At 41.5% G+C, this 23709-nt stretch overlaps 1 protein-coding gene across 2 annotated transcripts in view; it reads right to left on the bottom strand.

Annotated features, from left to right (window-relative positions):
- Positions 1-287: 287 nt before the first annotated feature.
- The window catches only part of FHIT (fragile histidine triad diadenosine triphosphatase), a 531592-nt gene continuing 508170 nt past the window's right edge, over positions 288-23709 (bottom strand). For both annotated transcript variants that reach the window (XM_033071650.1, XM_033071652.2), the window contains 2 exons: positions 8192-8295; positions 288-818 (listed from right to left, as the gene is read on the bottom strand). In XM_033071650.1, coding sequence (XP_032927541.1) covers positions 8194-8295 — 102 coding nt within the window. In that variant the 3' untranslated portion in view covers positions 288-818; positions 8192-8193. The remainder of the gene's footprint in view (positions 819-8191; positions 8296-23709) is intronic.

The following is a 23709-nucleotide window of genomic DNA, read 5'->3' as shown; positions in this document are numbered from 1 at the left end:
TGACTTCTTTTCCTGTGTTCTGTGTTAGCAATCAACAACAAACCCATGGTGGGTTTCTTCCTGTGCAGGGTTCTGAACACAGCAGTTCTTCCCGAGAGACTGTTCCACGTGGGAGGCTCCCACTCGTTGTTTGTGGCTGGGAGCAGCCATTTGTGCCAGTCTAATGTGATTACTATCCCATGAGAAACTTTACATATTAATTGTTTTACAGAAGTGTTTTATATCACTTAAAACTCCAGAAGCCTTGTTACAATGCATTAAAAGAACAGTGAAAAGAAAGATCTCAGGAAGCTTAATATTTCTTGTTATAGAGCCCATCTGAAGAAAAAACAGCTTTCCAAGTTTATCTTGGCTCGTCTGTAACAAAGTCTTGGTTTGTATGAATTGCCACTACTAAAAGATCTAATTTTTCTATGATAAAATAGCCTACATACAATAACTGAATCAAAGAGCACAACATGGAGTAAGCACTTTATAATGTACCTAAACACAGTAGCTACCTGATTTTCCTGGCACTTTATTTCGATTTAGGCCAAGGGACAATTTAAAAAGATTCATTCCCAAGTACACAATTCAGAAAAATATGAGTTACAATTCAGAGCAATATTTTGAACCAGTGCTGTTTAGTTGTCTTAGCTGGAATTCAACCTTGATGATATCCAAAGGTCCAATAAAATTTTTCATGGAAGAATCCCATATTTGTAGAACATAATAAAATTGTCAAGCTGCAGCTCCAGGGCCACTGAGAACTGGAGAATGAGGTCGTTCTTTCTGGGGACTTTCTGGTGTCATGGGATGTGTTCCAAACACTTTGTTACCTGAGAAACATCAAACATAACAGATCATTACATATAATAGCAGCTTTGATCTTTGTTAGTAAGACAAAATGTGAGGCTGTTTATTACTAACGACTTAGGTGCTCATTAGTGTGTTCTGACAGGAGTCACTGACAGCAAGAGGCAAAAGGAAATGTTTAATGTTAAACCCCCACACAGCACATTGCAGCTCCTATTACAGCCCATGCAACAGAGGAAGGAGAAAAGCCTTGCACATAACTATTTTAAAATTATTTACCAGAGCAAGAAAGAGATTTGTCTGATTTATTATCTGCTTTTTCAATCAACTGCACTTGCAAATAATACTAATGCCTGCCTTTCACATTGTGCTTTTCATTCCTAACTCACAAAGCACCCTTGGACAGAGGTCAGGATCATTTTACAAAAAACAAACATGAAGTGAGGGCACCTCTCTGATGTCCCTGAGTAAGACAGCACAGTCCCCAGCTCTGTTGGCCACTCCTCATAGAAACAAAGGATTAGAAAGGGCATCTTGTGTCATCAAATCCAGCTTCTTACTCTTCAAATCTATTTTGCTATAATAACCTCATGCAAGATTCTTTGGGGCTCATGATCTCTTATATAAGCTCCTACAAATAATCTTTCAAGACTATCATCTCTTGTATGTCCTCATCCATCCTGACCCTGTGGTGGGACTCTGCCTAATGCCAAGGAATTACACACCAGTGATTTGGGACCATCACCCTGAACATGCCCCCAGCCTCACACATGGGAGAATGAATGGGACATTTCTTGCCATGTTTGCTCCAATTTTATGCATCTCTTGGTGGTCCATCCCACCTTTAATAAATGCCATGACAGATGTGGAAGGTGTTCCTGAGGCAGAGGAACAGAAATGCTGAGAGCCTGACAGCTGTGGAAGCTGTGTGTGAAATCCCTGCACAAACATGGCACAGTTACTACTGCAGTGGTAGCTGGAGGCTTGCAGCAGCCCCAGGTGCTGAGACAAACGGGACATTTGAGTTTGTCCCTACAATACTCTGCTTTTGTGCAGAGACTGACATCTTGGCAAAAACCAGAGCCTCAAGTACACTCAGTCCAACACATTTCCAACATCCATCGCCCCTTCCTTTCTCAAATAACTACTTACTGGAGGAGCTATTAATGCCTTTCCACCTACACAGCCCAGATGCCGACACTCACAAAGGCAGCGCTCAGGCTCTGAGGTCGTGTTGGAGCTGCAGGTTCCAATGTCTCCCTGGGCAGCTCCATTATGCAGCACCACAGCAACAGCACACCACCATACAAACCTTTGTGATAATTGGCCATGAAATGGGCTTTTGGCTCGGTATCTTCAGTTTTGTACCTTCACTTCAGAACATGTTTAGAGCTGGCTTCAACACTGGGAGAATTATCTCAGCTTATTAAACACAAAGCTGTTACCCAAGTGTTAGACAGGGGCACGGCCCCGAGCTCGCTCCCCGGGCTCGGCTCTTGCTGCAGTTGTGGCTGCAATTCCCCAGCCACCCACTTCTTTGTTTGATTGTCCTCTCTCACTGAAACATATGCTTCCCATTCCCACGGCATTTTGAGCAACAGTTTCCATTGTGAGCCCCCTGACTGACAGTTCGATGGCAGCCTGTGAATCACTTGGCTCGTGTTTTGTGAATCTGCTTCAAGGAGGGTCTGGCTGCTCCGTGAGAGCATCCTCTGGCAGCTTTGGGGGCAAGACATTAGCACCATTTTAGCACAGGTAAAAATACCTAGTCACAGTTGATATCATCCTTATTTGAAGCTCGGCATTGTCCTGCACCTCAGTTCTTTTACCCCAAGTCCTGTGACAAATGTCCACCACTTATCCTCGGCTTTCCCCATTTTCCTCTCCTACAATGTGACACACAAAGCCAATGATGAATCAAGAACTGGTCACACTGACAATATTTGATTTTGACAGGCAGCCCAGGTGGGCATTCAGGCTGCTGGATGTGCAGGTTAAGAGAACATTTGGTTGTCAGCTTTCTTCACCAGTAATGCATTTGCTGCTTTGCATTCATGCTGTACAATCATTTCTGTGTCTCTGGCCCTGATGTTTCTCCTGTAGCCATAATTACAGCATCCAAGCAGGGCTGAGTGGAATTCATGTACTGGACAGCTGAATTAAATGGCCACCTATAGGGAAATGAAAGTCCACAGAATGAGGTGTATAACCTTCAGGACAGTACTACTTCCAGCCTCAAAACAGAGCCCTGGAATGGGTGTGAGTGGGACATTATTGCCTCCCACAAGAGGATGACATTTCATTTATAACTCCAGCTAGCTCTCCTGTAGCTCTGTTTTCATAAGAAATAATCACATACTTCAACCAGAAAAATAATCAGCCGTGACACTGAGGCTGCTGTGCATTAGCACACCACATTTATTTGGGGAAGCCTTTGGGCCTGAGCTTTCCAGGCTGGATGTCACTGCTGTACAGTCACTGCACCACTTGTGGCTCTTCACACCTTCCCTTGAAGAGGTAATGTAATTCCTGTGTATAAACCTTCTCCCTGCTGCAGAGTTGGAGAGTCTGGATATTTTGCACTAAAAAATACCAGCAAGGGCCAGATTATGTTTGCTGGATTTGTGTTGATAATTAACTTGCCTTGCATCCCATTGAAATGACAAAAACATTACTTTATATGTACTTACTGCAGAAAAGAGAGAATTTTGGGTGGAAAAGCACAGACCCTATGATCTGATCCATCTTTTTGCTATTTCCAGCTACTTAAGGCATAATGTCCCACTTGGAATGCACACTTGGAATGCTGCATTCTCTTCTGACAGATTGTTATGATGTTTTTCAAGGTGACCTTCATAAAACATGCTTCTTTTGAAGCTTATACTTCATTCTCAGGTCATAATAGTTTCACACAGACAAGCAAACTGCCAGCTCCTGCTTTCTAATTAATGCTTCTTGGAGGCTTCTGAGTGGGGGATATAATTAATAGCACTTAAGTCTGGAGTGCAGAGAAATCTCTAGCAGATTACTGGGATGTGTGTTTATTTCAGGATTACACACAAACAGCTCCTAGACCAAGCCCTCTGGGAATTGCCCAGGCCTGGCACCACCTTGGCTCTAACTCAGGTGTAAGCACTCAAGAGATTGCCCTGCTTTATGAAGTGAGGCTCTGAAACTGCTGAGGATCTCTGCTTGCTGCATCCCTTGTCCCTGCTCCCATTTCCCAGAGCACAGCATGTTGTGTTTTTCAAAACTGCCTGGTGACTCTGCTTTGCCAACAGGCAGCACCAAGAGCAGAAAATACCTCTGACCATGCCTGTGGTGCCCACCCAGGGCACAGCCTGCTGAGTGGCCCACAGTGCAGGGACAGCATCTTCTGGGGCAGAGCTGTGTCCTCCCTGCATCCCAGATCCACTCTGTGGATCACACACACAGCCATTACTTTGTGGGTTTATGCAGTTTAAAGTACCAGAAATGATAGGGAGGGTTTTTCTTACAGTAAAACAAGCTAAGATGGGTGTTGCAAGTAATTTTGTTATACTTGCCTACATTTAAGAAAAGTGGTGGGATTGCTGTGGTGTTCACTCTCATGCATGCAGCATGGACTGTCACACTCCAGAGGTGCTGGAGCAAAATCAGATGCAAGTCAAATTGCCAGTTTAAATTCCCCCTAGCCAGCTGCTGCTATCAGTGGTAATTTCCCTGCTGAAGTCAATAGAACAGCATTTTTTCACACATGCTGAGATCTTGGTGCAGAACAGGCAGCTGTGAGGCAGGATGAGTGCTCTCAAAGAATGAGTGGGGGAAAAAAAGAATAAAATTTATACTCTGGAAAAGCTGGAAGGACTATATTATCCAGAAACATTGCCAGACTGGGGACAAGGGGGAGAATTGACATCAGAAATCCTGCAAGACTGTGCAGGACATATTATTTGAGGGATTTTTACACTAATTTGGCATGTTTCAGGACACAAAATATTCAGGTGGTTAAGCAATTAAAAGCTATTGAATATTTGTAACTCCAAGCACTTGGCAACAGAATATCACTGTCAACTTCTTTATGCAAAGGGACATTTTGACATTGTACTTGAGACTGACTACTTTTCTAATGCCATAGAAGTATTCAGTTATGCACAAAATAGAAAACTACTGAAACTTGTGCAGCCTGGTTCTTTCTTCAGAAATAACAACACAGAGTGAAGCTGCCTTTGAAGAGAAACATTTTTCACATACTATCTGAAGGTTAGTAAGTCTTTTAATCTTTAGCCTTTTTGCTGGCATGTGCAATTTAAAATGCACAAAACAGACTATCAAAACACTCAGCTATACATAGTTAGAAAATTCAAAAGGCGCGTCTGAAAATAGGCTTGGAAATTAGGGTGCTGCACCAAATCCTGCTCTTTGAGAAAGGACTTTTTCCCTGTGGATCCACCTCAAAAAGCATCCAAGCTATCAAACACGGCTGACCAGAGGACAGCCAACACAGAATGAGAAACAGCTCCCAAAGAGGTTCTAAAGAGGCAAAAAGTCTTGATGCTACTAAGCAAGAGAGCGACTAACTGGAGAAATTCTGTATTAAATGTCCTCCCCCCAAAAGTTTTTCTTTAGTTTTTTTTCTTTCTTCCAGATTCTTATGAAGTTCCCCTGCACTCAGCTCTGCAGACACAGGTCTGTGAGCACAGCCTGCACTTGCAGGGGCTGCTCAAGAAGTGACAAGTCCTTCCAATGAGGTGGGATACAGGGGCATGGGGACACCAGGGGAAGACCAGAAACACATGCAAAACACAAATTCACTCCTTGATATTGCACACACTGATAAAATATTTAAAGAGAAGCATTTTCTCGAGGGTGGAAACTTAGCAAAGCTAAATGGGTTCATTTCCTTAAGTAAGTGGGTGGATACATTGGGTTATCTGGGGACTGATGTAGAAGCACTTAACTGGAGTTAGTCAGCCAGCCAAGAGGGATCAGCACCAGCAAATGAAGCAGGGAGAGAACCAAGAGTTTATTGCCTTACTCAAGTATTTCTTAGGAAAATGTTACTTGCAAGTCCTTCTAAATACAGGTAAAAGTCCAGTCTTTTGGAGTTGTGGAAGTGGTGAAGGACTTGTGATAAATCTAAGAGTACCTGGAAAAGCCCTAAAACACAGCTCAGGCTGCCCAGGCTAATCTAGCTAAGCTTCTTTAAACAAAACAGTGAAGTACAAAAATGATGCATGAGCCCTTAAAAGTTGCTATTTATTGGCTGCAGAACACCTACATTCAGCTCTTTCTGACTTTCCCTATGCTGCACAAAAAAAACTCAAGTAAAATGTCATTCAGGTAAACCTCCAAATAAGTCCTTTGTAGGTGAAATACAAAAATAGCTTCAAAGAAGGATGCATATAACCTTGTTAATTTGCCAAAAGTTTTCAATCTTCATCACTTTAGAAGCAAGCCTAGACAAGGCTAGATGAAGGCTGAGAAATGCAGAAGGTGTAGAGACAGACCTTTATCTCAGGTTCAGAGCCTCAAACCTCAGAAACAAAATAAGGTTGGGGAGAAGAGAATGACAGTGATGCCTAATGTTGGATCAGGGGTTGGAAGGACTGCCTGTACTAGGCACTCTCATGATAATGATGGCAGGAAGATTTAATTTACCAGTTTGTTCTAGGAAAGGGAACGACCTTAATATCATGGGAAACGTATCAAGAGGTCATCCATGCAGACACACACTGACTTATTTTTATAATAAATGCAAATAGATGTCCAGCCACACGAATTTGATTTCAGGAAAGGATTTATACCATCTATCCAGCTTTGTGTTTAGTATCAGAAGAGATAAAGAATGTTTTATTGGTATGTGGGGATTTAATTCCAACCCCTTTGAGAGTCTCTAGGGAAAAAAATGCATTTCCAATTCATTTCTGAAGAGACAAAAAAGAAAATAATCCCCCCAAAACCTACCAAATCAATAAAGGAAAACAATATCACACTGGAATAGGGATGTGCCATTTTCCCCTAAGTACTATTCATTGGTTGCTGGGCCATAGATGAAGCACCACATAATGCCTCTGTTAGAGAAGAGTGCTTACACATGCATTACCAAGGATATGCTCTTCCTGCCTGAGTAATTCCCTTTTGAGCAGCATATTTCTGAGAAGGTGAAAAGTGGGTGTCGAAATGCAACTCCAGCAGCCACTGCAGAAATGTGGCTGTGTAGCTCAAACCCTGCTGCTCTAAACCCTGTAGGTCCCAGGTGCTGGGGGGAAATTTCACAGATGGGAATTACATGTGTTCCATGGCTTTTTCTGTGCCCATCCACAGAAGGGTTGGCACAGCTACTTTGGCTGGAGAAGACAAGAGCATGGTCACGATGCAAGAAAAAGTGGAAGGGGAAGTCTGATGAACTCCAAATGGAGCCATCCAAAATGCCACCCAAATGGCAGGATGGCACAGGAGACGAGAGCTGCCACGTAAGTGTGCCACCCATACCATGTGCAGTTTAGCTCAAGATTTCTCAAGCTGGGCTGCAAGCAGTGAGTCACACAGAGAGAGGAGGGTTATTTCTGGAATTTTGGTTCTTCAGAGGAAAAACATGAAACAGTCAGAAATGACAGAGAAGTGAGAGTGCTGGATGATGGCAAACAGCATATGGGGAGCAGGGGAGAGGGAGCTTTGGCATCCTTGCTGCAGTGTTAAATCCCAGCCTAACTCACATTGATCTCCAGGGGCCAGTTAATTTCTGCTGGAAGAATCTGGCTCCTGGGACTCCAGGTACAAAAGGAAAAACTCTCAATTTCACCAATGTTATTGTTTGCCAGTTATTTTTTTCTTTTCTATTCCTCCCTGCAAATATTTTTTTTTTTCTTTTAAGGCCAGTGGAAAATTTAGAAGAACAGGCAGTTTTCCAGCAGGCTTGATTTAGGAAATTGAACAGATCAAATAATTTAATAATTCACAGGAGAGGTTAGTATTTGCTTACCAATTCTATAATCTGAATTCTGATGCAATTGTTTTATGTATAGGTGCCCATGCATATGTGGTTGTACACAGACACACCAGTTTTAGCTCTGTGTAGAGGTACCAGGGCTATTTTCTATCCTAAAAACAGAGGGAGGATGTGTTATGTTAAAGAGTCCTCTCAAGTAAATGCTGAAGATTCTCATTTCTATATACAGCAGTATTTTTGGTGTCTGGAAACAAAATGCTCTAGCATGGTGCTGATTTGTTCAAGAAAGAGTTTGTTATTTCAGCCACTGTTGGATGCTGTGTCCTTTTGGAAACAACACAAAACCAAGAGCTTTGGTTTCTTTTGTTTCATTCTAGATATTTGCCCTGTTGTCTTCAAGAAGTCTCTGGAGGTATGAAAAGAGTTTTGGGTGTTGCAGGAGTAAGTCAATGTTAAAATAATTACCTCTAATTTTCCTGGAAATACTTCTTCAGAATTTCTGCTTCAGCTGCCATTTCTTCTTCTGTCCTCCACTTGTCGGGGGAATCATCTTTGTCATGTCGCTGCAACTTTTTGAGGCAGAAAAGAAAAAAAGAAAGTCAGGGTTTATTTGGGGTTTTTTTTCAGTTTTAATGTCAAGTTTAGGGCAATCAATCTAACTATTCCATGTGTCTCCAGGATGGATGGACCTGGTGATGAAGAGAGGAAGGGTGAAGGTTGCTGGTTTGGAGTGGTGACAGTGGTTAACTGGCTCTGCTGCATTTACAAGGGCAGGTGCCAGGGTGAGTGACAGGAGTGACAGGCTCAGCTTTGTGGGCTGATGGCCTGACACCTTGAGAGTCTCTGATGCAAAGCTGGCAGGTAAAACAATAGGAAAACACTCAGGGACTTTGAAGCACCCACCACACCAGTGGAGTGACCTGGACACCTTGACACTATTTCCTGTAAATTTTTCTCTCTGTCTTTTCCTCTGCCCATTTCTACCAAAGACCTATTGTGATAACAAGGCCCTGTTACAACTGTTTCCCACCAGCAGTTTATATTTTTTGTCATTCCTACTCTGCATGTAAGTTATTAATCCTTCCTTGTCACTGCTGAAAACAAGACACATCCCTGGTCTAGAAACAAAACCTGTTATTTCAAGCCTAATTATATTTTATTGATTTCTTGGGGCAAAAAAGTACATGAAACATATAATTTTTGTGTTCAACTTGCACACTAAGCCCAAACTAAATTTGCTTTATCTTATATGCAGTAACTATTACATGATACTGTCCCAGACATGATAATTTCTTCCTTTGTCACTCAAGAAGGGAGAAGCTAATGGCTTTGCTGTTTTCCTGAAGAGAGGAGTTCCATGCAAGGGTAAATATTGGCACTTGAGTGACTATTTGTGCACATGTCCACTCAATGCCTAACACTTGTCAAGTGAAGGCAGCATTTACACCAGACAGCAGAAACATTTACTTAACAGATTAAGTATTGAGATTCCAGTGATGCTAGATTTAGAGCACAGCACAGACTGCATTAACAGCACCAGTGCTTCTAAGGAAATTCATAATATCAACTTTCTGCTAATATCACCAAAAAATTGAAAAATAATGAATTTACATCTTTTATTTCAGGACAAATTTTAGTATAGAAGATGAAGAGGTGAAAAAACAAAGATGAAGCCATCATGAACCTGCCAAGCAAAGTGCATTACTGGACATGGAATGTTTAGCAATACACTAGGATTGTTAGCATACCTCCAACTCACAAATACTTTTATTTGTTCTATGTTTCTCCTACTCTGAATTTTGCTGCCAGCTAGAGTCCCATGTAGTTTTACACTCTGCAGCACAGATTTCCCCCTGCTCAGCAGATGAAGCTGCATTAGAAAGCCATTTCCTTTCATGCCAATACAATGCAGTAGCTGTAGGCAAATTAAAGTGTATTACTGTTCAACTCGGAGAAGACTAATCTTCATTGTTACATTAGCACTAAGTATGTTATAAATCCATCTTGTAATAATGGCACAGAATTAGAGAGAAAGATTTAAAAGGCAGGGACTGGTAGAGTGTACACACTACCAGCACGTGCCCTGTGTCCACGTGTCACAGGATGTGTGGCTACCACAGCTGACCTGGCAATGAGTTATTGAAAGAGTATCCATCATCCTGTACTTTCTATGGACTGGGGATGCTCCCACTTCACAAGAGGATGCACCAGGACAAGGCAGAGTGGTAAAGCTGACTGAGGTGTGAGTTGTTTTCTGAAATAAAGCAGTCCTTTGCCCATTCAACCTAACACTGGTAGGAGGTACAGCAGGCAAAGCTGGAAGGCAAGGGAGAGCTGCCCTTGCTCCTCAAGGTCTCCTTGTTTAACCCACAAGAGCTGCTTTTAGTGACAGGATTTGGCTGCTGTCCTCCCTTGCTCTCCTGTTTCTGCACAATCCAGGTGAGAGCTGGCTCCATGTGGAGACGGGTAAAGTGGGGGTGTCACTGGTGGGTGGTGATTTTTTTCTGTTCAAACAAACTGAAGTGAGCAGTAATAAGGAGGGTTAACCTGCAATGGCTGTTGTTGTTGTCCAAATAGAAACTGTGCAGTCACAGATCTCAATGACTTCTCAAAGTTGGCAAAGGTGAGGGTTTTTCTGCTACGTAACAGCTAACCTATAAAAAATCAGTCTTTGGCTTGAGGTTAAAACAGATGTATGGAGAGCAGCAATGAGTCCTGATCCTTGCCTGGAAACCCAGCAGCCCTGGGTGCCAGGACAGGACACAGAGCAGCCCCAGCCTGGATGGGAGCTCAGCACAGGCATCTCCAGCCTCTCACACTGAGAAGGTGCCTCCACAATTTGTATGCACACTGAGAATGTTCAACAACAGCCTGAGGTGTTAAATCACTGCCACAGCCAAGGTACTCATTGTTTGACTTACAGATGAGTATTATTTCAGTATAAAATTGCCACATCTACCCCAGACAGGATCCCAGGACTACTCTGCTCTTACCATGCCAGTAATTTCTGAGCTGCAATCCACAATTATCACCCCAGTGCCACTTAGTTTGTGATATTTCCAAACTAACACTGGAGATACTGGGAAAACCACCTCTACTTCTAGAAACTCAGTGCACATCAAGGCAGGTGGTGTAGGGCCCAAAATTAGTTACCATTTCAAACCAGCTGGTACTTGGCCTGTTGCCATAAGAGAAAGGTGATGCAAAAGCATTGCACCAGGTGGACAAAATGTTTTACTGCAAAACTCAGAAAGCCCCAAATTCTCTGAAGCCAAACCTACTTGCAGACACTCACTACAGGAGTGTCTCTGGACCCTGAGCATCAACAGAGAGGTGAGCAACCCCCTCAGCACAGCTTGGATAACTCCAAAGGGAGGGAAGAGCATGAGAGAGCACAGGCAGCTCTTTTAGACAATCTCTATTATGCTAAATTTTTCTTTTAATATTCTGAACAAGCACCGAGGCACACATTAGTCAGTTCTCTAATCGCAGTTGCCCAGCAAATTGCACACTGTATCTGCTCAACATTCTTCAAGCACCAAGACTCATGTTTATAACTCCAAACATCTTCTTGCCTTGCAGTACAAATAAATGCACTATTTCTAAGATATGCCCTTCTTCAAGCAGATCATTACTGATGTCTGACTTCTTGGGCTTCCTGATAAATTATCCTCTTCTTTCACCTCAAGCAGAAAATGCTCTTCCACCGATAATCTATGACTGTCAGTCTTGATTACATGTAAACAGTGGAGCTCTTTGAATATTTCTGCTTGTGGAAAGTGTTCATTTTCTCACTCATGGCTCCCAGTGTGAGATGCTGGCAGACCTGACAGTTGTGCTTTATGTTATTTTATTAAAGTTGCTAGTGCTGCAGAATGGTCTATGTTTTTATCACTGCAATTCTTAAGGGAAACACAATATTGTTTTATAGCACATTCACATTGGGGGATCTCTCCTTCTTGCCCTTCATGGAGAAGCCCAAAATTCTCCGCACAGCAGACTATAGAGGACCTGGGTCTATGACTGGCTGTTACTTGAAGTGATATGTATATTACTATTTTTTTCTATTTATGTCGTAACACCATCAGAAAAGCAACCTGTGTAAATACAGAGCACTAGCCAAAATCATTGGGAAAAAGCTTTTATGGTAGTTAGAACTATTCTCACTCCCTATGAATATTTATAGTTGATAGTTAAGAGTTTATAACCTACAATGCATTTAACTAAAAGAAAAATTATAGTGATGGAGAGTAATTACACAAAACTGCAGCAACATAACAAAATTCAGCTGCTTCAGCAATTATAAAATACAGTATTATCAAAATTAGCACCTAACAAAAAAAAAAAAAAAAATTTTTGCCAGTGGCTTGAATCAGAGATTAGGCATTACCCAGCTGCTGGTGTTCATTATTACCAACACACCTTGGGACATCCAGGCATCTTTTCTGTACTTAAATCCTACACTGTGGTGAAATATTCAGAGTGGTATCTCAACATCAGATTAACACATGAACCATGAGGAGGATGAAAATTTAATTTCTTCTCAGTAGTAGCAGCCCTTTTCCAGAGGCTGGAGACAAAGCTGATCCCAGGGCTGCTGCTACACCTTGCTTCCCCAGCTCCCTTATGGCAGCAGAGTCGTGTGACCAACACACTCCAGAGCACCCCTGCTCCTCTTCTTGCACTGCAGCTCTGCTGGAGCTTCCACCCCATGGGACAAAAACTCCAGGGCTGAACTGGCTGCAGCTCCTCAGCCCTTCGGTGATACTGGGAGCCTCCTGGTCCTGGTGATGACTTCCAGCCATCTAAGCCTCCTCTGGTACTGCTTTTACAACTTAACTCCTGAATCAACTTAACTCCTGAATTGCTTCCTTTGCCCTGCTCCCCCTGGTCTTGACCTCCTTGCTCTTTCCCCCCAGTGCTTTCTTTCCTTTCACTTCTCTTTGTATTTCGCTTATAACCTCAGAGTAAGACTTCATTTCCACCCCACTGCACAATGTGATTAAATGCAGCATTTACTGCTATTATCTGCACCTCCTGCTATGCTCCAGCCTTTCCTCACTCTCTGCTGTCTTGCTGGAAGGAGTGTGAGCTTTCTGGGTGGTGTCCTCCTCTGCCAGTCTGAGCCCCCTGCCTCCATCCCATTTGCCTTCAGTTGTGGCTCAAGTCTCGACTTGACTTGCACTGTAAAAGGAAAGAATAATGGATGAAACACAGTGGTTTCGTGAAGCAGCTTCTCAGGGATGCTGGAATCACATGGCCTTACACATCCTGTTCTACCTATCTGGGAAAAATCACTGGGGGGATCATTGCAGCAGCTCCCAGCCCTGGGCTTGTCTCCCAGCTGAGCATCACCCCTGTTCTGCTCAGGGCCCAGGAAAGGCAAAAACAAGGCAGAGAACAAGCCCAGCAGGCTCCCCCTCAATCACACAAAAGATCCACCAGACTTTTTGTTAATTCAGTGCTGGAGGCTTCTCTGCCCCACCAGCTGCTGTGGGATCAGGACCCTTCTCCAAGCCCCTTTCCACTGCTCCCCCTCCCAGCCTGAGCAGCTCAGGCAGTTCAGTGCTTTCCACATCTCTGGGCTCGTCTCCATATTTAATTACAGCTACAAAACTGCTGTAATTTAATTGCTCTAATTTACAGTGAACACTGCAGAAAAAACCCACATCCTATAATTTTCTCATCTGCTGACTTTGCGTATGATTCTATATCATACAGATATCTGCGTTTGCATGAATCAGAAATCCCTGATTTTGGGGTGGGTTTTACTTGCTGCATTAAATCTGAATTATTTAAGGAGATGGGGAAAAAGCCTAAATTATCTGCATTTTATATGAGACAATTTTTAAAGTATCTACTGGAAAATCTTTCTCCAATTGTTTTACTGCTTCTGCATGAAATATGCTGCTACCTCACAGCTGCTGATATTGCTGCAAAGCATATATTGGAAATCTCAGTTTATCAAACTTGTGTTTTAGAGAGTGGTGGTTCTTTCCCCTCCTATAGACTCTTTGTCATAGTGACTGCAAATATTTTTTTTAGTTTTATTGTTGTGCTTTGGGGAAAGACCTGAACCTCACACTTCACATGGGCATATGAATAACTGCACTCTATTTAGCACTTAGATGAAGAGAATTTTGTGAAAACATATAAAGGTTAAGTAAAATCCTTAAGCACATGTGTTTAAGTGCTTTGTTACAATAAACTCTGAAAACCCCAGTTTCTAAAAATTCTGATAAGAAAAAAAGACTAAATATAAAAGGAATCTTAAGAAATTTGCTTTTGAAAATATAAAGGACAAGTAAGCCCACAAGCAGAATGACAGTTGCATAGAAAACACGTTTGCCATTCGGTGAAATATGTAGATTGCACTCTGAAGAGCTCAGATCTTGACAGACTTCCAGTTTGGCTCCAATTGAGATAAAATTCTTGGAAAGTGAGCACATTATAAAGGAGATACTTGAAGGAATATCCACTGGGGTAAGAAGTCCTGCCAAAGACTTGGGGAACTGCTATTTACAACCTGATTTGAATCCAGGCAAGAATCTATAAAAGCATTTAGATACATTTTCACCATGCCCATTATCCTCCTACTCAGCAGATAATGTTAGAAACACCTCTGTGGTCTTCCTCACCTGGGAAGAGAAGCTGGATTTTTGTGGGGAGCTTCCTAATGGCCTTGGCTACAGAGGGCTGTCTACACAAGAGAAATGTGTCTCACAGAGACCTGGTTAAGAAACAGCAATGTCATCAGTGTGATAATGTTATCCTGCGTGCACAGCCTGCCATGCAACATTACTCATTTGGAAAAAGGCTATTTTTAATCAAGGAAAAGCACTTTAATCAAGGATAGAGTCAGTGATTTAAAAATTTCATGCAGGTGCATGTATTACTTGACTGAAAGCCTCTCCCCAAGGGGTCAGAGCTGCAGAGAGCTGTGCATGTCCCACTCCAGGAGCAGAGATAACCTCGAGGTGCTTGTACCAGGGTGATGTATTCTGGCTCCAGCTGCAATGAGTTTCAAAGTCACAATTTCCCTCAGTAATCTTCTTAACTTTAGACAAATATTTGCCATACTCTCAATAAGATTCATGACATGCCAAGGAAAACACATGTGTGTTAAGGAGGCTGATTTGGTTTATTTGCTTTCTTTGTCTTTTTCTGACAGCACAAAGGATATCAGCTGCACGTCCTGTGGCACAGAGCCAGTTCACCATGCAGGTGAATATGAGCATGCCCTCATCTCCAGAGGGGAGTTCCACCTCTTTCACCACATCTCTGGGATGTGCAGGAAGAGCCCACAGTGGTCAGTGTATTTCTTCTTCTCTGGGGAATGAGTTTATTCCTATTTAAAAAAAATCCTCACCCTCAGCAACACTCTGAAATGAAGATGGAAACGTTGCATCAATGTATTCTGGAGTAACTCCTACTCTGAGTCACTCCCTCCACTGACTGCAGGAGGATTTCAAGGAGACTTCAGTGTCTGAAATGACACATACCACATATTTGAGGTGAACCATGGGGGCTTCAAGGCCTGATTTGGTGTGTGTGCTTTTCAGGGGACCCCTCACCCTCCAACAGACCTCCCCAGGATGATCCTGGCTGCTTTCCCCACAGTGCTCAGGAGCACAGCACTGCCAGATAAAGCTACATCCCTGGGACAGCCTTTTCCCCCAGGCATCCCTCAAATACTTCTTTAGCTTTCAGCCTTGCATATGCAAGGCTACTTCACCACCAAGATTGCCTCCCTGGGATTTAGGCAGCCAATATCCTCTAGTAAGTAGATAGTAAAATAGGTTGAGGAATAAATTGCTCTCATTTAACATTCACTCAAAAAAATATGGATGCATTTATTATGCAGCATATTGTTTTATATACTGTTTTGTTATAATAAGTCATGTTTAAAATGTCATGACATTTAAATCAACAGCAGTAAGAGGGAAATGCTGAAAAAGAGCAAGATGATCAAAAAGCATCAGAAAAATCCTGGTGAGACATTAAGGGCCAAACACTCTCATTACAGTAAAAACAGTCACAAAAGAGCTTAAAACTCACCTGTGAGAAACCCACTGTAGAGAAACCCTCCCTGCCCAGGTCTGTGTCCTTGTGGTGTCCCCAGCCCTGTGACAGCTGGGTGCTGGCAGCTGGCTGTGGCCAAGGGACTTGGGCACCTGCTGCCAAGTCCTGCTGGTGCTCTGCATCCCCTTGCAGGTTCATCCTTTCTCCGTGCTGCCCTTTGCCACCACAGCACTCTGGAAAGCTCCACTGCACACACACCCTTGGAACTTGTTAATGCCATTTGGCTCAGTCAGGAGCTGGGCTTCAATGTCTGTGCTCTCATATAAATGAACTTTGCAAATAACATAAAAGACTACTTCAATGTGGCTTCATAGCCTTTGAGGAGGCACAGAGCCTACCACATCCACTACTGATGAGCCACATGCATAATGGCAGATTTTCACCAGGAGGACTTTTAACGTTAAAATAGAAAAGAGTGTGGATCAAAGGAGCTACTCTGCTCCTGCAGATTCACTGCTCTTCTTTTCCATCAGGTCTGGACTCATATGCCAGCATCCCTCACTGCTGCCTCCATGCTCCCTCACCCCCTCCAAGGGAAAAACAACAACAACTGCAACAACAAAACAGATGGCAATGCAACGAAACATTAAACCCAAGCCCAATACCTGAGCTGTACCATGAATATTTCACTGAGGCATGGGGTAGAAAAGACAACAAAATGACCTTTTCTACCATCTTAAGGGATATCTAACCTTGTAATTGCTATAGAAACATTGAAGAAACATAAGAGAGAGACAAAGACTATTGAAAAGAAGTTGTGTATATTTTTAAAACCTAATATCTCAATGTTCCCATTACAACCTGCCAATATGAATGACATTTACTTTTGCTCTGAGAAATGAAAGAAACTCTAAAAGACAGAGTGCATTAAGAATCTATTGATATTCCACTGACCCAGTGGGATAAGGACCAAACAACTTTTATCAAGGGCAAATGCTCCAGAGTCTGTAAATTCATCTCTTAAAGTAGCAGCAGTAAAAGGGAAGAAAATCATCAATGTTTAGAACACTTTTTAAACCCAGTGGAGGCTCATATGTCTCAATGATCATGGGGCAGTGGATGGTACCAGACCCATATATGGCAGCAGAATTGGAGATTTCAGATGGTCAATCAACTATTCCAGTTTTTCCAGCCCATTAATATTGCTGCAAAATTTATACAAGTTGTCTTATTAAGGAACATCACAGTATGTTCTGCCCATATAACTCTTTTCCCTATTGTACAAGCATCACAAAGATAGATTACCCATAGCAAATATGGTCCTAGATTATGTTTGGGATGGATGGATGAATGGATGGATGGATGCAGGAAGTGTAAGAGGGAAAGTGAAGAAGAGTTTGGCATTGTTAAAGCAGACTCCTTCACCACTCAGGTGAACCTCTGAGCTCACACATGAAATCAAACTATAAAAACCAGTCCTAGATAAGGGGCTCAATACAGGAGCCCTTATTTACCCACTGAAATTCAGACTGGGATAACAGTGGCTTTTCAGGGGGTGGAGGGGCACAGGCTGCCTTCACTTTGAGCAGCAGGAATCTTTTTGTTCCTCTTCCAAACTGCAGTGTTGGCCTTCTGTTGAAATCCTTCTTCTGGGGAATAATTTGTACCCACATAATGCCCATGCAGAAAAATAAGGATGGCATAATAGCCATGGAATAGAATATTCTGAAATTAATTTAAGTGAAGGGACTGTGAATTTGGGAAGAATTAATTTTAGCTGGATAGACTGGCAGTTAATTAAGGTTGATAGCTTCTGCTAGTTCGAAAGGTGGTTTTGATGAAAATATATTGAAAATATTATTAAACTGCCTAGGAAAAAACAGTTGCTATTGCCCATGCTAAAACCTCCCAGACATCCCATGTTTCTATACAGAAACCATAAACTGATAGGATTTGCATAACAATTATTATTTAATATGTGGAGTTCAGTATCATTGCTTTTGGACAGAATTAATATTAAAACTCTTGAGCACAGATATTTTAGAAATATTCCTCTGAGAAGTCACAGGAACTTTCTTAGTTTGCAATATTTTTGTAAGTCCTGTTCTGGTGATAATACCCTGGCAGCAGATCACCACCTTCTCTTTGCATAATCCATGGGACATGCTCCAGAGCTACAGAAAATCCCACAATGTTTGGGGGAGCATGTGACCATGCAGGATGGAGGGTAGGAAAGTACAGAGACAACCTAAAGCAACCCAAACACTCCCAATTTTCAGAGACAAAAAGTAATTTTGTATGCTTTCAGCTCAATCAGTTTGTTCGTGCCTTAGGAAACAATGAGATCAACGGAAATGAAAGCAATTTCCAGCAGATATGAATAAAACACGTGGCTCTGCTGAGAAGAACTTGTAGGTTATTCCAGAAGCTCAGTCAAAACCTTGTGGATTAAAAGCTGTGAGAACAGATCACGTATGGACTTGCTTCATCTGAATTTACCAGACTAGAAGTTTGCAGGTTTCTCACTCCTCCTTCAGGAGGGAGTTGATTGGGGAATCAGTTGTACAGTCACACACTTTGTGGAGAACTTGCAAAATAATTTTATTTATTTAGACACATTTTGAAGTTGCAATCAGAACTTTCACAGGTCTGTTGTTACATTTCTCTCCTTTCTTTCAGTCTTTTTTCTTTAAACTTTTCTTCAAGCAAAAGTTAAAAAAAGAAAAAAAAAATTTCTCAGTGTGTTTCAGGGTTTTCCTGTGCACATACTGTGTGGTACAAAGGCACACAAGCTCTCCCCATTCATCCTGACCCATTATCATTATTAAACTTAATTGCAGAAGACACTGTCTTCACAGCTTTATTTCTCATATGACATCTTGTGAATTGCTTTTAAGAAAAGCCATTTACACAACTTCTATATATATGTAAACTAGTACTCTAATGTCACATTCTTGTTTGCACATTCCCTTGTATTCATGTCAGCTAGCCCTAATGCAAAAGCAAGTGGCCCTTCATGTATTTCAGTTAGGAAACAGTAGCATGGATTTTCATAAAACAAAAGTTTGACTGATACTATGCAAAATCTGTTCCACTGAAAAATTGGCATCTTGCCCATCATCTTCCACAAAGTTCAGTGTCTTTGTCGGTGCTCATCTACTTGACTTCTTAATTGTCTGTGTTCACTGGCTGTATCAAATGGAGTTTTCTTTTTGCTTTTGCTCACTGCATATTACATCTTTTAATCGGTATATATAATTACTTACCACAATCTGCCATGCCAGATTTTCTAAGCATTAGTCTAATTAACTTAAGCTTGATAATTATGTTTCAGATATCATAACAGTACACACAGAAGTTGGAGATTATGCTGTTGGTTTAGCTGTTTCTGATAACACTTTTCTCCTATTCTTACTTTTTTTTTCCTTTTGCTTTATTTCTTCCCATACAGAGTGGGAGCACAAGCAGAAAGAGAGACTGTTTTTCTCTTTAAATGACTCCAAGGTTTTCCAAAAGCAAAAGCTGTCTGTTTTAAATAGGAACCCATCAAAAGTAAGTCAACGCAAATGAGAATAGATCTATAATGCAAGGATTTCCTATTTTTATAAGAATAAAAGACAAATAAGTCACTGAAAAAAAGAACCTTGAGCTTCTGATAGCGGAAATTGTAGAGGATTCTAGCACAAAACTACAGCATTTATGGGCTAATTACGAAAGTACTCAGACTTTCCACAGGTCTGCAGCCTGAGCCATTCTAATTATCCGCCTGTTGGCGACAGCCTGCCGCCAGGGAGGCAATAAATAAGAGATAACATGCATGGGACCTGGCACAGGCACCTCTCCAGCACAGAGAGATCATCCTTCACAGAGCCATGCAGCACATCTGGGCAAATGAAATATGTAATCCTGAGACCCCAGGTAAGAGTAAATAGATGCAGAGGACACTTATGTCACAGTCATAAATAAAGGGAAGAAAAAAGAAAATCTGTGACGGGCTACGGATTTGTATTTGGCTTTCTGGTGTAAATCAGCATTTCTCTTCATTCCTGACAACTCACCTTGGTGTTCTGCTTTTACTGTGGAGAATATATCCTGCATTATTTGATTTGTCTTACTCCTGGATGAGGGTGTGGACATTGTGTCCCACCACACCGAGTGGCCTTTGCCCAGGGGACAGGGCCAGGAGGACCAGACCTCCTCTCCCTGCTTCCAGAGACCATGGCTCTGTCCTTGACTGGAGTGCAACAAGTCCTGTCAGGTCCCAAAGGCACCCAGACCACATTTGGGTACTTAGACTTCAAACCCACTCAAGTCTATGCCAAAAGACTAGTTGTTGGAATTTTGGGTGCTGTCACACCAAAGGCATTGCATTTGCTCTGGAGGTACTGGTGGGGATTTAATCAGCTGTGAAACACTGAAAGAGTGCTCAGCTGCTCCTGTGTTTTCACAGATTTCATGGATAGAGACAGGACAGGCAGCTCTTGCTGAAGTTCCCCTCATTCAAGCCCTTATTTTCAGATGATTGAAGGGCTGTCACCCTTGACAGAAAATATTAGCAGCAGTCAAGGAAGTAATAAGGGTGGCAAGTACATAAATAAGCATAGCATGAATCTGAATATTGGTAATTAGCATTTGATTCAATCAGATTAAAAGTGTTAGACCACTGTAGCAGCGATTCCTTATAGAAAACTATTTAACATTCCAATTATCTCTAATGAATTAACCTCAAAGTATGGCTGAGGTGCAACACCCTAAGAATCCCTTTGCTCATCTACAGTCCACTTGCAACTAATTTCACTTCACAAGCCTACCTCAATTAACATTTTTCTGTATTTCACACATCAGTGACTGCAGTACTGAAATATGCACTCCTGTCCCAAATTTAATAGCTGAGATGCTTTCATTTTTTTTTATTCTACAAATGAAGGAAAATAATTTGCTGCTACTATCTCAAACCAATTAAAATTCTTTTAATATTGGCTTTGCATCTTTTCAATACATATATGAACCAAAAAGTCCTACATTTTTCACATAATAATTACTTGGAATTGATCTGTTATGCAGCACTCCAAAGACAAAGGAATTTACAATTAGCAAGTTTTAAAGTTTAGTTTACATTTTTCATCTCTAGAGTTTTTAAGGAATGCTTTTTGGTTGAAGGCTTTATATTAGGAAAGAAAACTCAATCAGTACATCTAAATTATTTTAATTTAAAAAGAAAAAAAATGGAAAAAGTAGAGATTTATCAATAGATCTGGAAGGAGAACACACTTTTATAAGCCACTATGGAATTGCAGTCAAACAAACAGCTATTGCAAAATAAAGAAAACTTTAGTATAGTACACCCTGCTCATGGTGTGGCACTGGCAGGACAGATCTCTAACAGAGATTTCACAGGGTCATCAAATACTTCTGACCAGTCTCAATAGCTGGGCCTTGTGGCTCCTTCCTTCTACCTTCCTTGTTCTTGCAGGGGAATTTTATAAAAAGACAGTGTCATTTAATATCATTCCACTTTAATGGGGAAACATGGCAAGGAAGCTCTGCATCATGGTTATGGTAAAAGGAGCAGCATTTGTGAACAGACTATAAATCTGACGTTATTTTCCTTTTCACTCCATGTTTGCAGCATTATTTTAGAATTAAGAAAAATGAACACACATGTAAAATAACAGCATCCACGCAGCAATATGGCATAGCTGTTATTCCTCTAACAGGCATCCAATTTAATTTTATCATCAAATACCACACAGCACCAATTCCTATGTTCTATTCCATACTGATTTTAACCTCAGTGTAGAGCTGAGCATTTTGTGCTGTGTGTATCACCCAGAGCTCACTGTGAAGAGGAGCACTGCCAGCAGAGACGTGGGGATACAGCACATGGCTCCTCCTCATGTCAGGGCTGCTGGATTTTCCTTCTCCTGCTGAAGCACCCACACGATGCCACAGAGCTTCACTGCCCTTCCTTCTCTGAGCTGCCTCTCTGAGCACTGCTGTAATTAAGTTATGCAGATAGGACACAGCCATAATATAGCTTGCCCATATAGATACACAGAGTTTGTTTTGTATATTAATTTTTATAATAAATAGGGGCATGCATGGCCTATTTGGCTACATGAGCAAATCCGTGCCCTGAAAGATGATGTTCTCATTAAGAGGAGCTGCAAGCCCAAATCTTATCTGAAGTGCTGTTTACTTTTCTGGCAGAGCAGCCAGCAAGCTGCAGAGCCTGTATCTTTCACTATGCCACTCAAAATGAGAGCATCCCATAATAAATCCTGAAAGCTTAAAAAAAAATCCAGTAAGAGGAGAACATATATTAAAAATCAATAACTGTTTAATTTAGCTAACATTATAAACTAAAATTTTTGGATGGAGCAAGGTTTTTTTCTTATCACATTACCACACAATACCATTTTTCTCTGGTACTTTATCTACTCTCAGAGAATACTGAATATTTTAACATTTTGCCCTTACCTGAATTTTTACTAGCCCTTGGTTTTTATCGCATACAACACTTTGAAAATTCTAAATAGTAGTGAAAAATAAACTCTTTGCTAACATTCTACTTCCACTTCTTCCATTTATAACCAACACCACACTGCATTTATGCATGAATCTGTTCTTATGTCAAAACCTGTTTCAAGCCTGATTTTACTCAAACTCTTTGTCAAGTGTCTCTGGGCTCTGATCCCTCAGCCAAGGGGGATCCTTCTCCCTCTGGGGAGAAATTCTTTACATGAAGTGAGCACTTTTATCCCTGAGCAATGTTCAGGACCAAACCTCTGTGTGGGGCTCCACCTGAGCAGATTCACTCTCCAGACTCCTTCCCACACTTTCTCCTGGCCCTGGTGCCCAGCCAGGGCCATCCAGTTTCCAGGAAAGCACTGGTGGGACTTCAGCTGCCTTGGAGGCAGAGCGAGCCCGCAGGGCAGCAATTCACTGCCTCCTATCACAGCTTACTGGCACCATCTGAGCTGATCATTTCATATTTATTTCCTTAAAAGTTTGCTGCAGATGACAGTGCCCAGCAACTGGAGACATTTCAGGAGATAGCCTTGAGAATGTTAGGAAAGCTGTACATTCTCTCTTAGGGATTATTTCAGTGGCACAGATCAAGTCAAGGGTTCTGATCCTTTCAACTCATCTCTGGGGTTTTGGAAGATTCATAAAAATTTGGGTAAATCTGCTATTAAAAAAAAAAAAAAAAATCCCAGTCCCCACCTAAAGAGCCTCCTGAAAATTAACATTGAGAAGTATCTCATATTCATTCTTTAATAAAGGGAAAGGCTGACAATAAGCTAAAGAAAGCAAAATAGTGTGCGTCAATTTGCGGTTTATGATGTGAAGACAGATCTTGTGCTGATTTTGGCATCAGTAGGAAAAGGAATATCTCCAACTTATGTAATAAGAGCCTAGGCAGGAAAGACATTCTCTCTAGACAAATTTGCCAGTAAATCTGAAGCTGATTCATGTCCCCATTCAGCAGGGCATTTAAATCTTCTTTCAATGCTTAAGAGCTGTTTGAACTCACTTAAGCTGATCACTTGCTTAAATGCTAAAATGCTAAAATGGGATTGCACTGAACACCAGTAGGAACATCTATAATTAAAAAAAACCCTTCTGAGCCTAACAAGCATAGCTGGTTGTGTTACTCATTGTCCACATCTGAGAGTAAGGACTCCTGCTTTAATTAAAGTGATCGAGTGAAGACATCTGAATGATCACAGAGAAAGAAATTAAGTCATCATGTGAGTCAGAAAATTGCATGTAGGGCTGAATTAACACTAGGGAAAAATATGAGACATTAGATTAAATTCTTCATGAAAATAGTATTTGCTACTTCAAACAGAAATTTTCTGAAAAATTTTAGGAAAACAACATTTCCTTCATTCTTAATGTCTCTTCTCTTTCATCTCCAGAAGTTTCTCTCATCATCACACTTCACCACTGTCACA

The sequence above is a fragment of the Catharus ustulatus genome, chromosome 13 (assembly GCF_009819885.2).
Source record: "Catharus ustulatus isolate bCatUst1 chromosome 13, bCatUst1.pri.v2, whole genome shotgun sequence".
NCBI lineage: Eukaryota > Metazoa > Chordata > Aves > Passeriformes > Turdidae > Catharus > Catharus ustulatus.
Note: the sequence above shows the minus strand (reverse complement) of the source record. Positions and strands in the feature narration are given on the sequence as shown.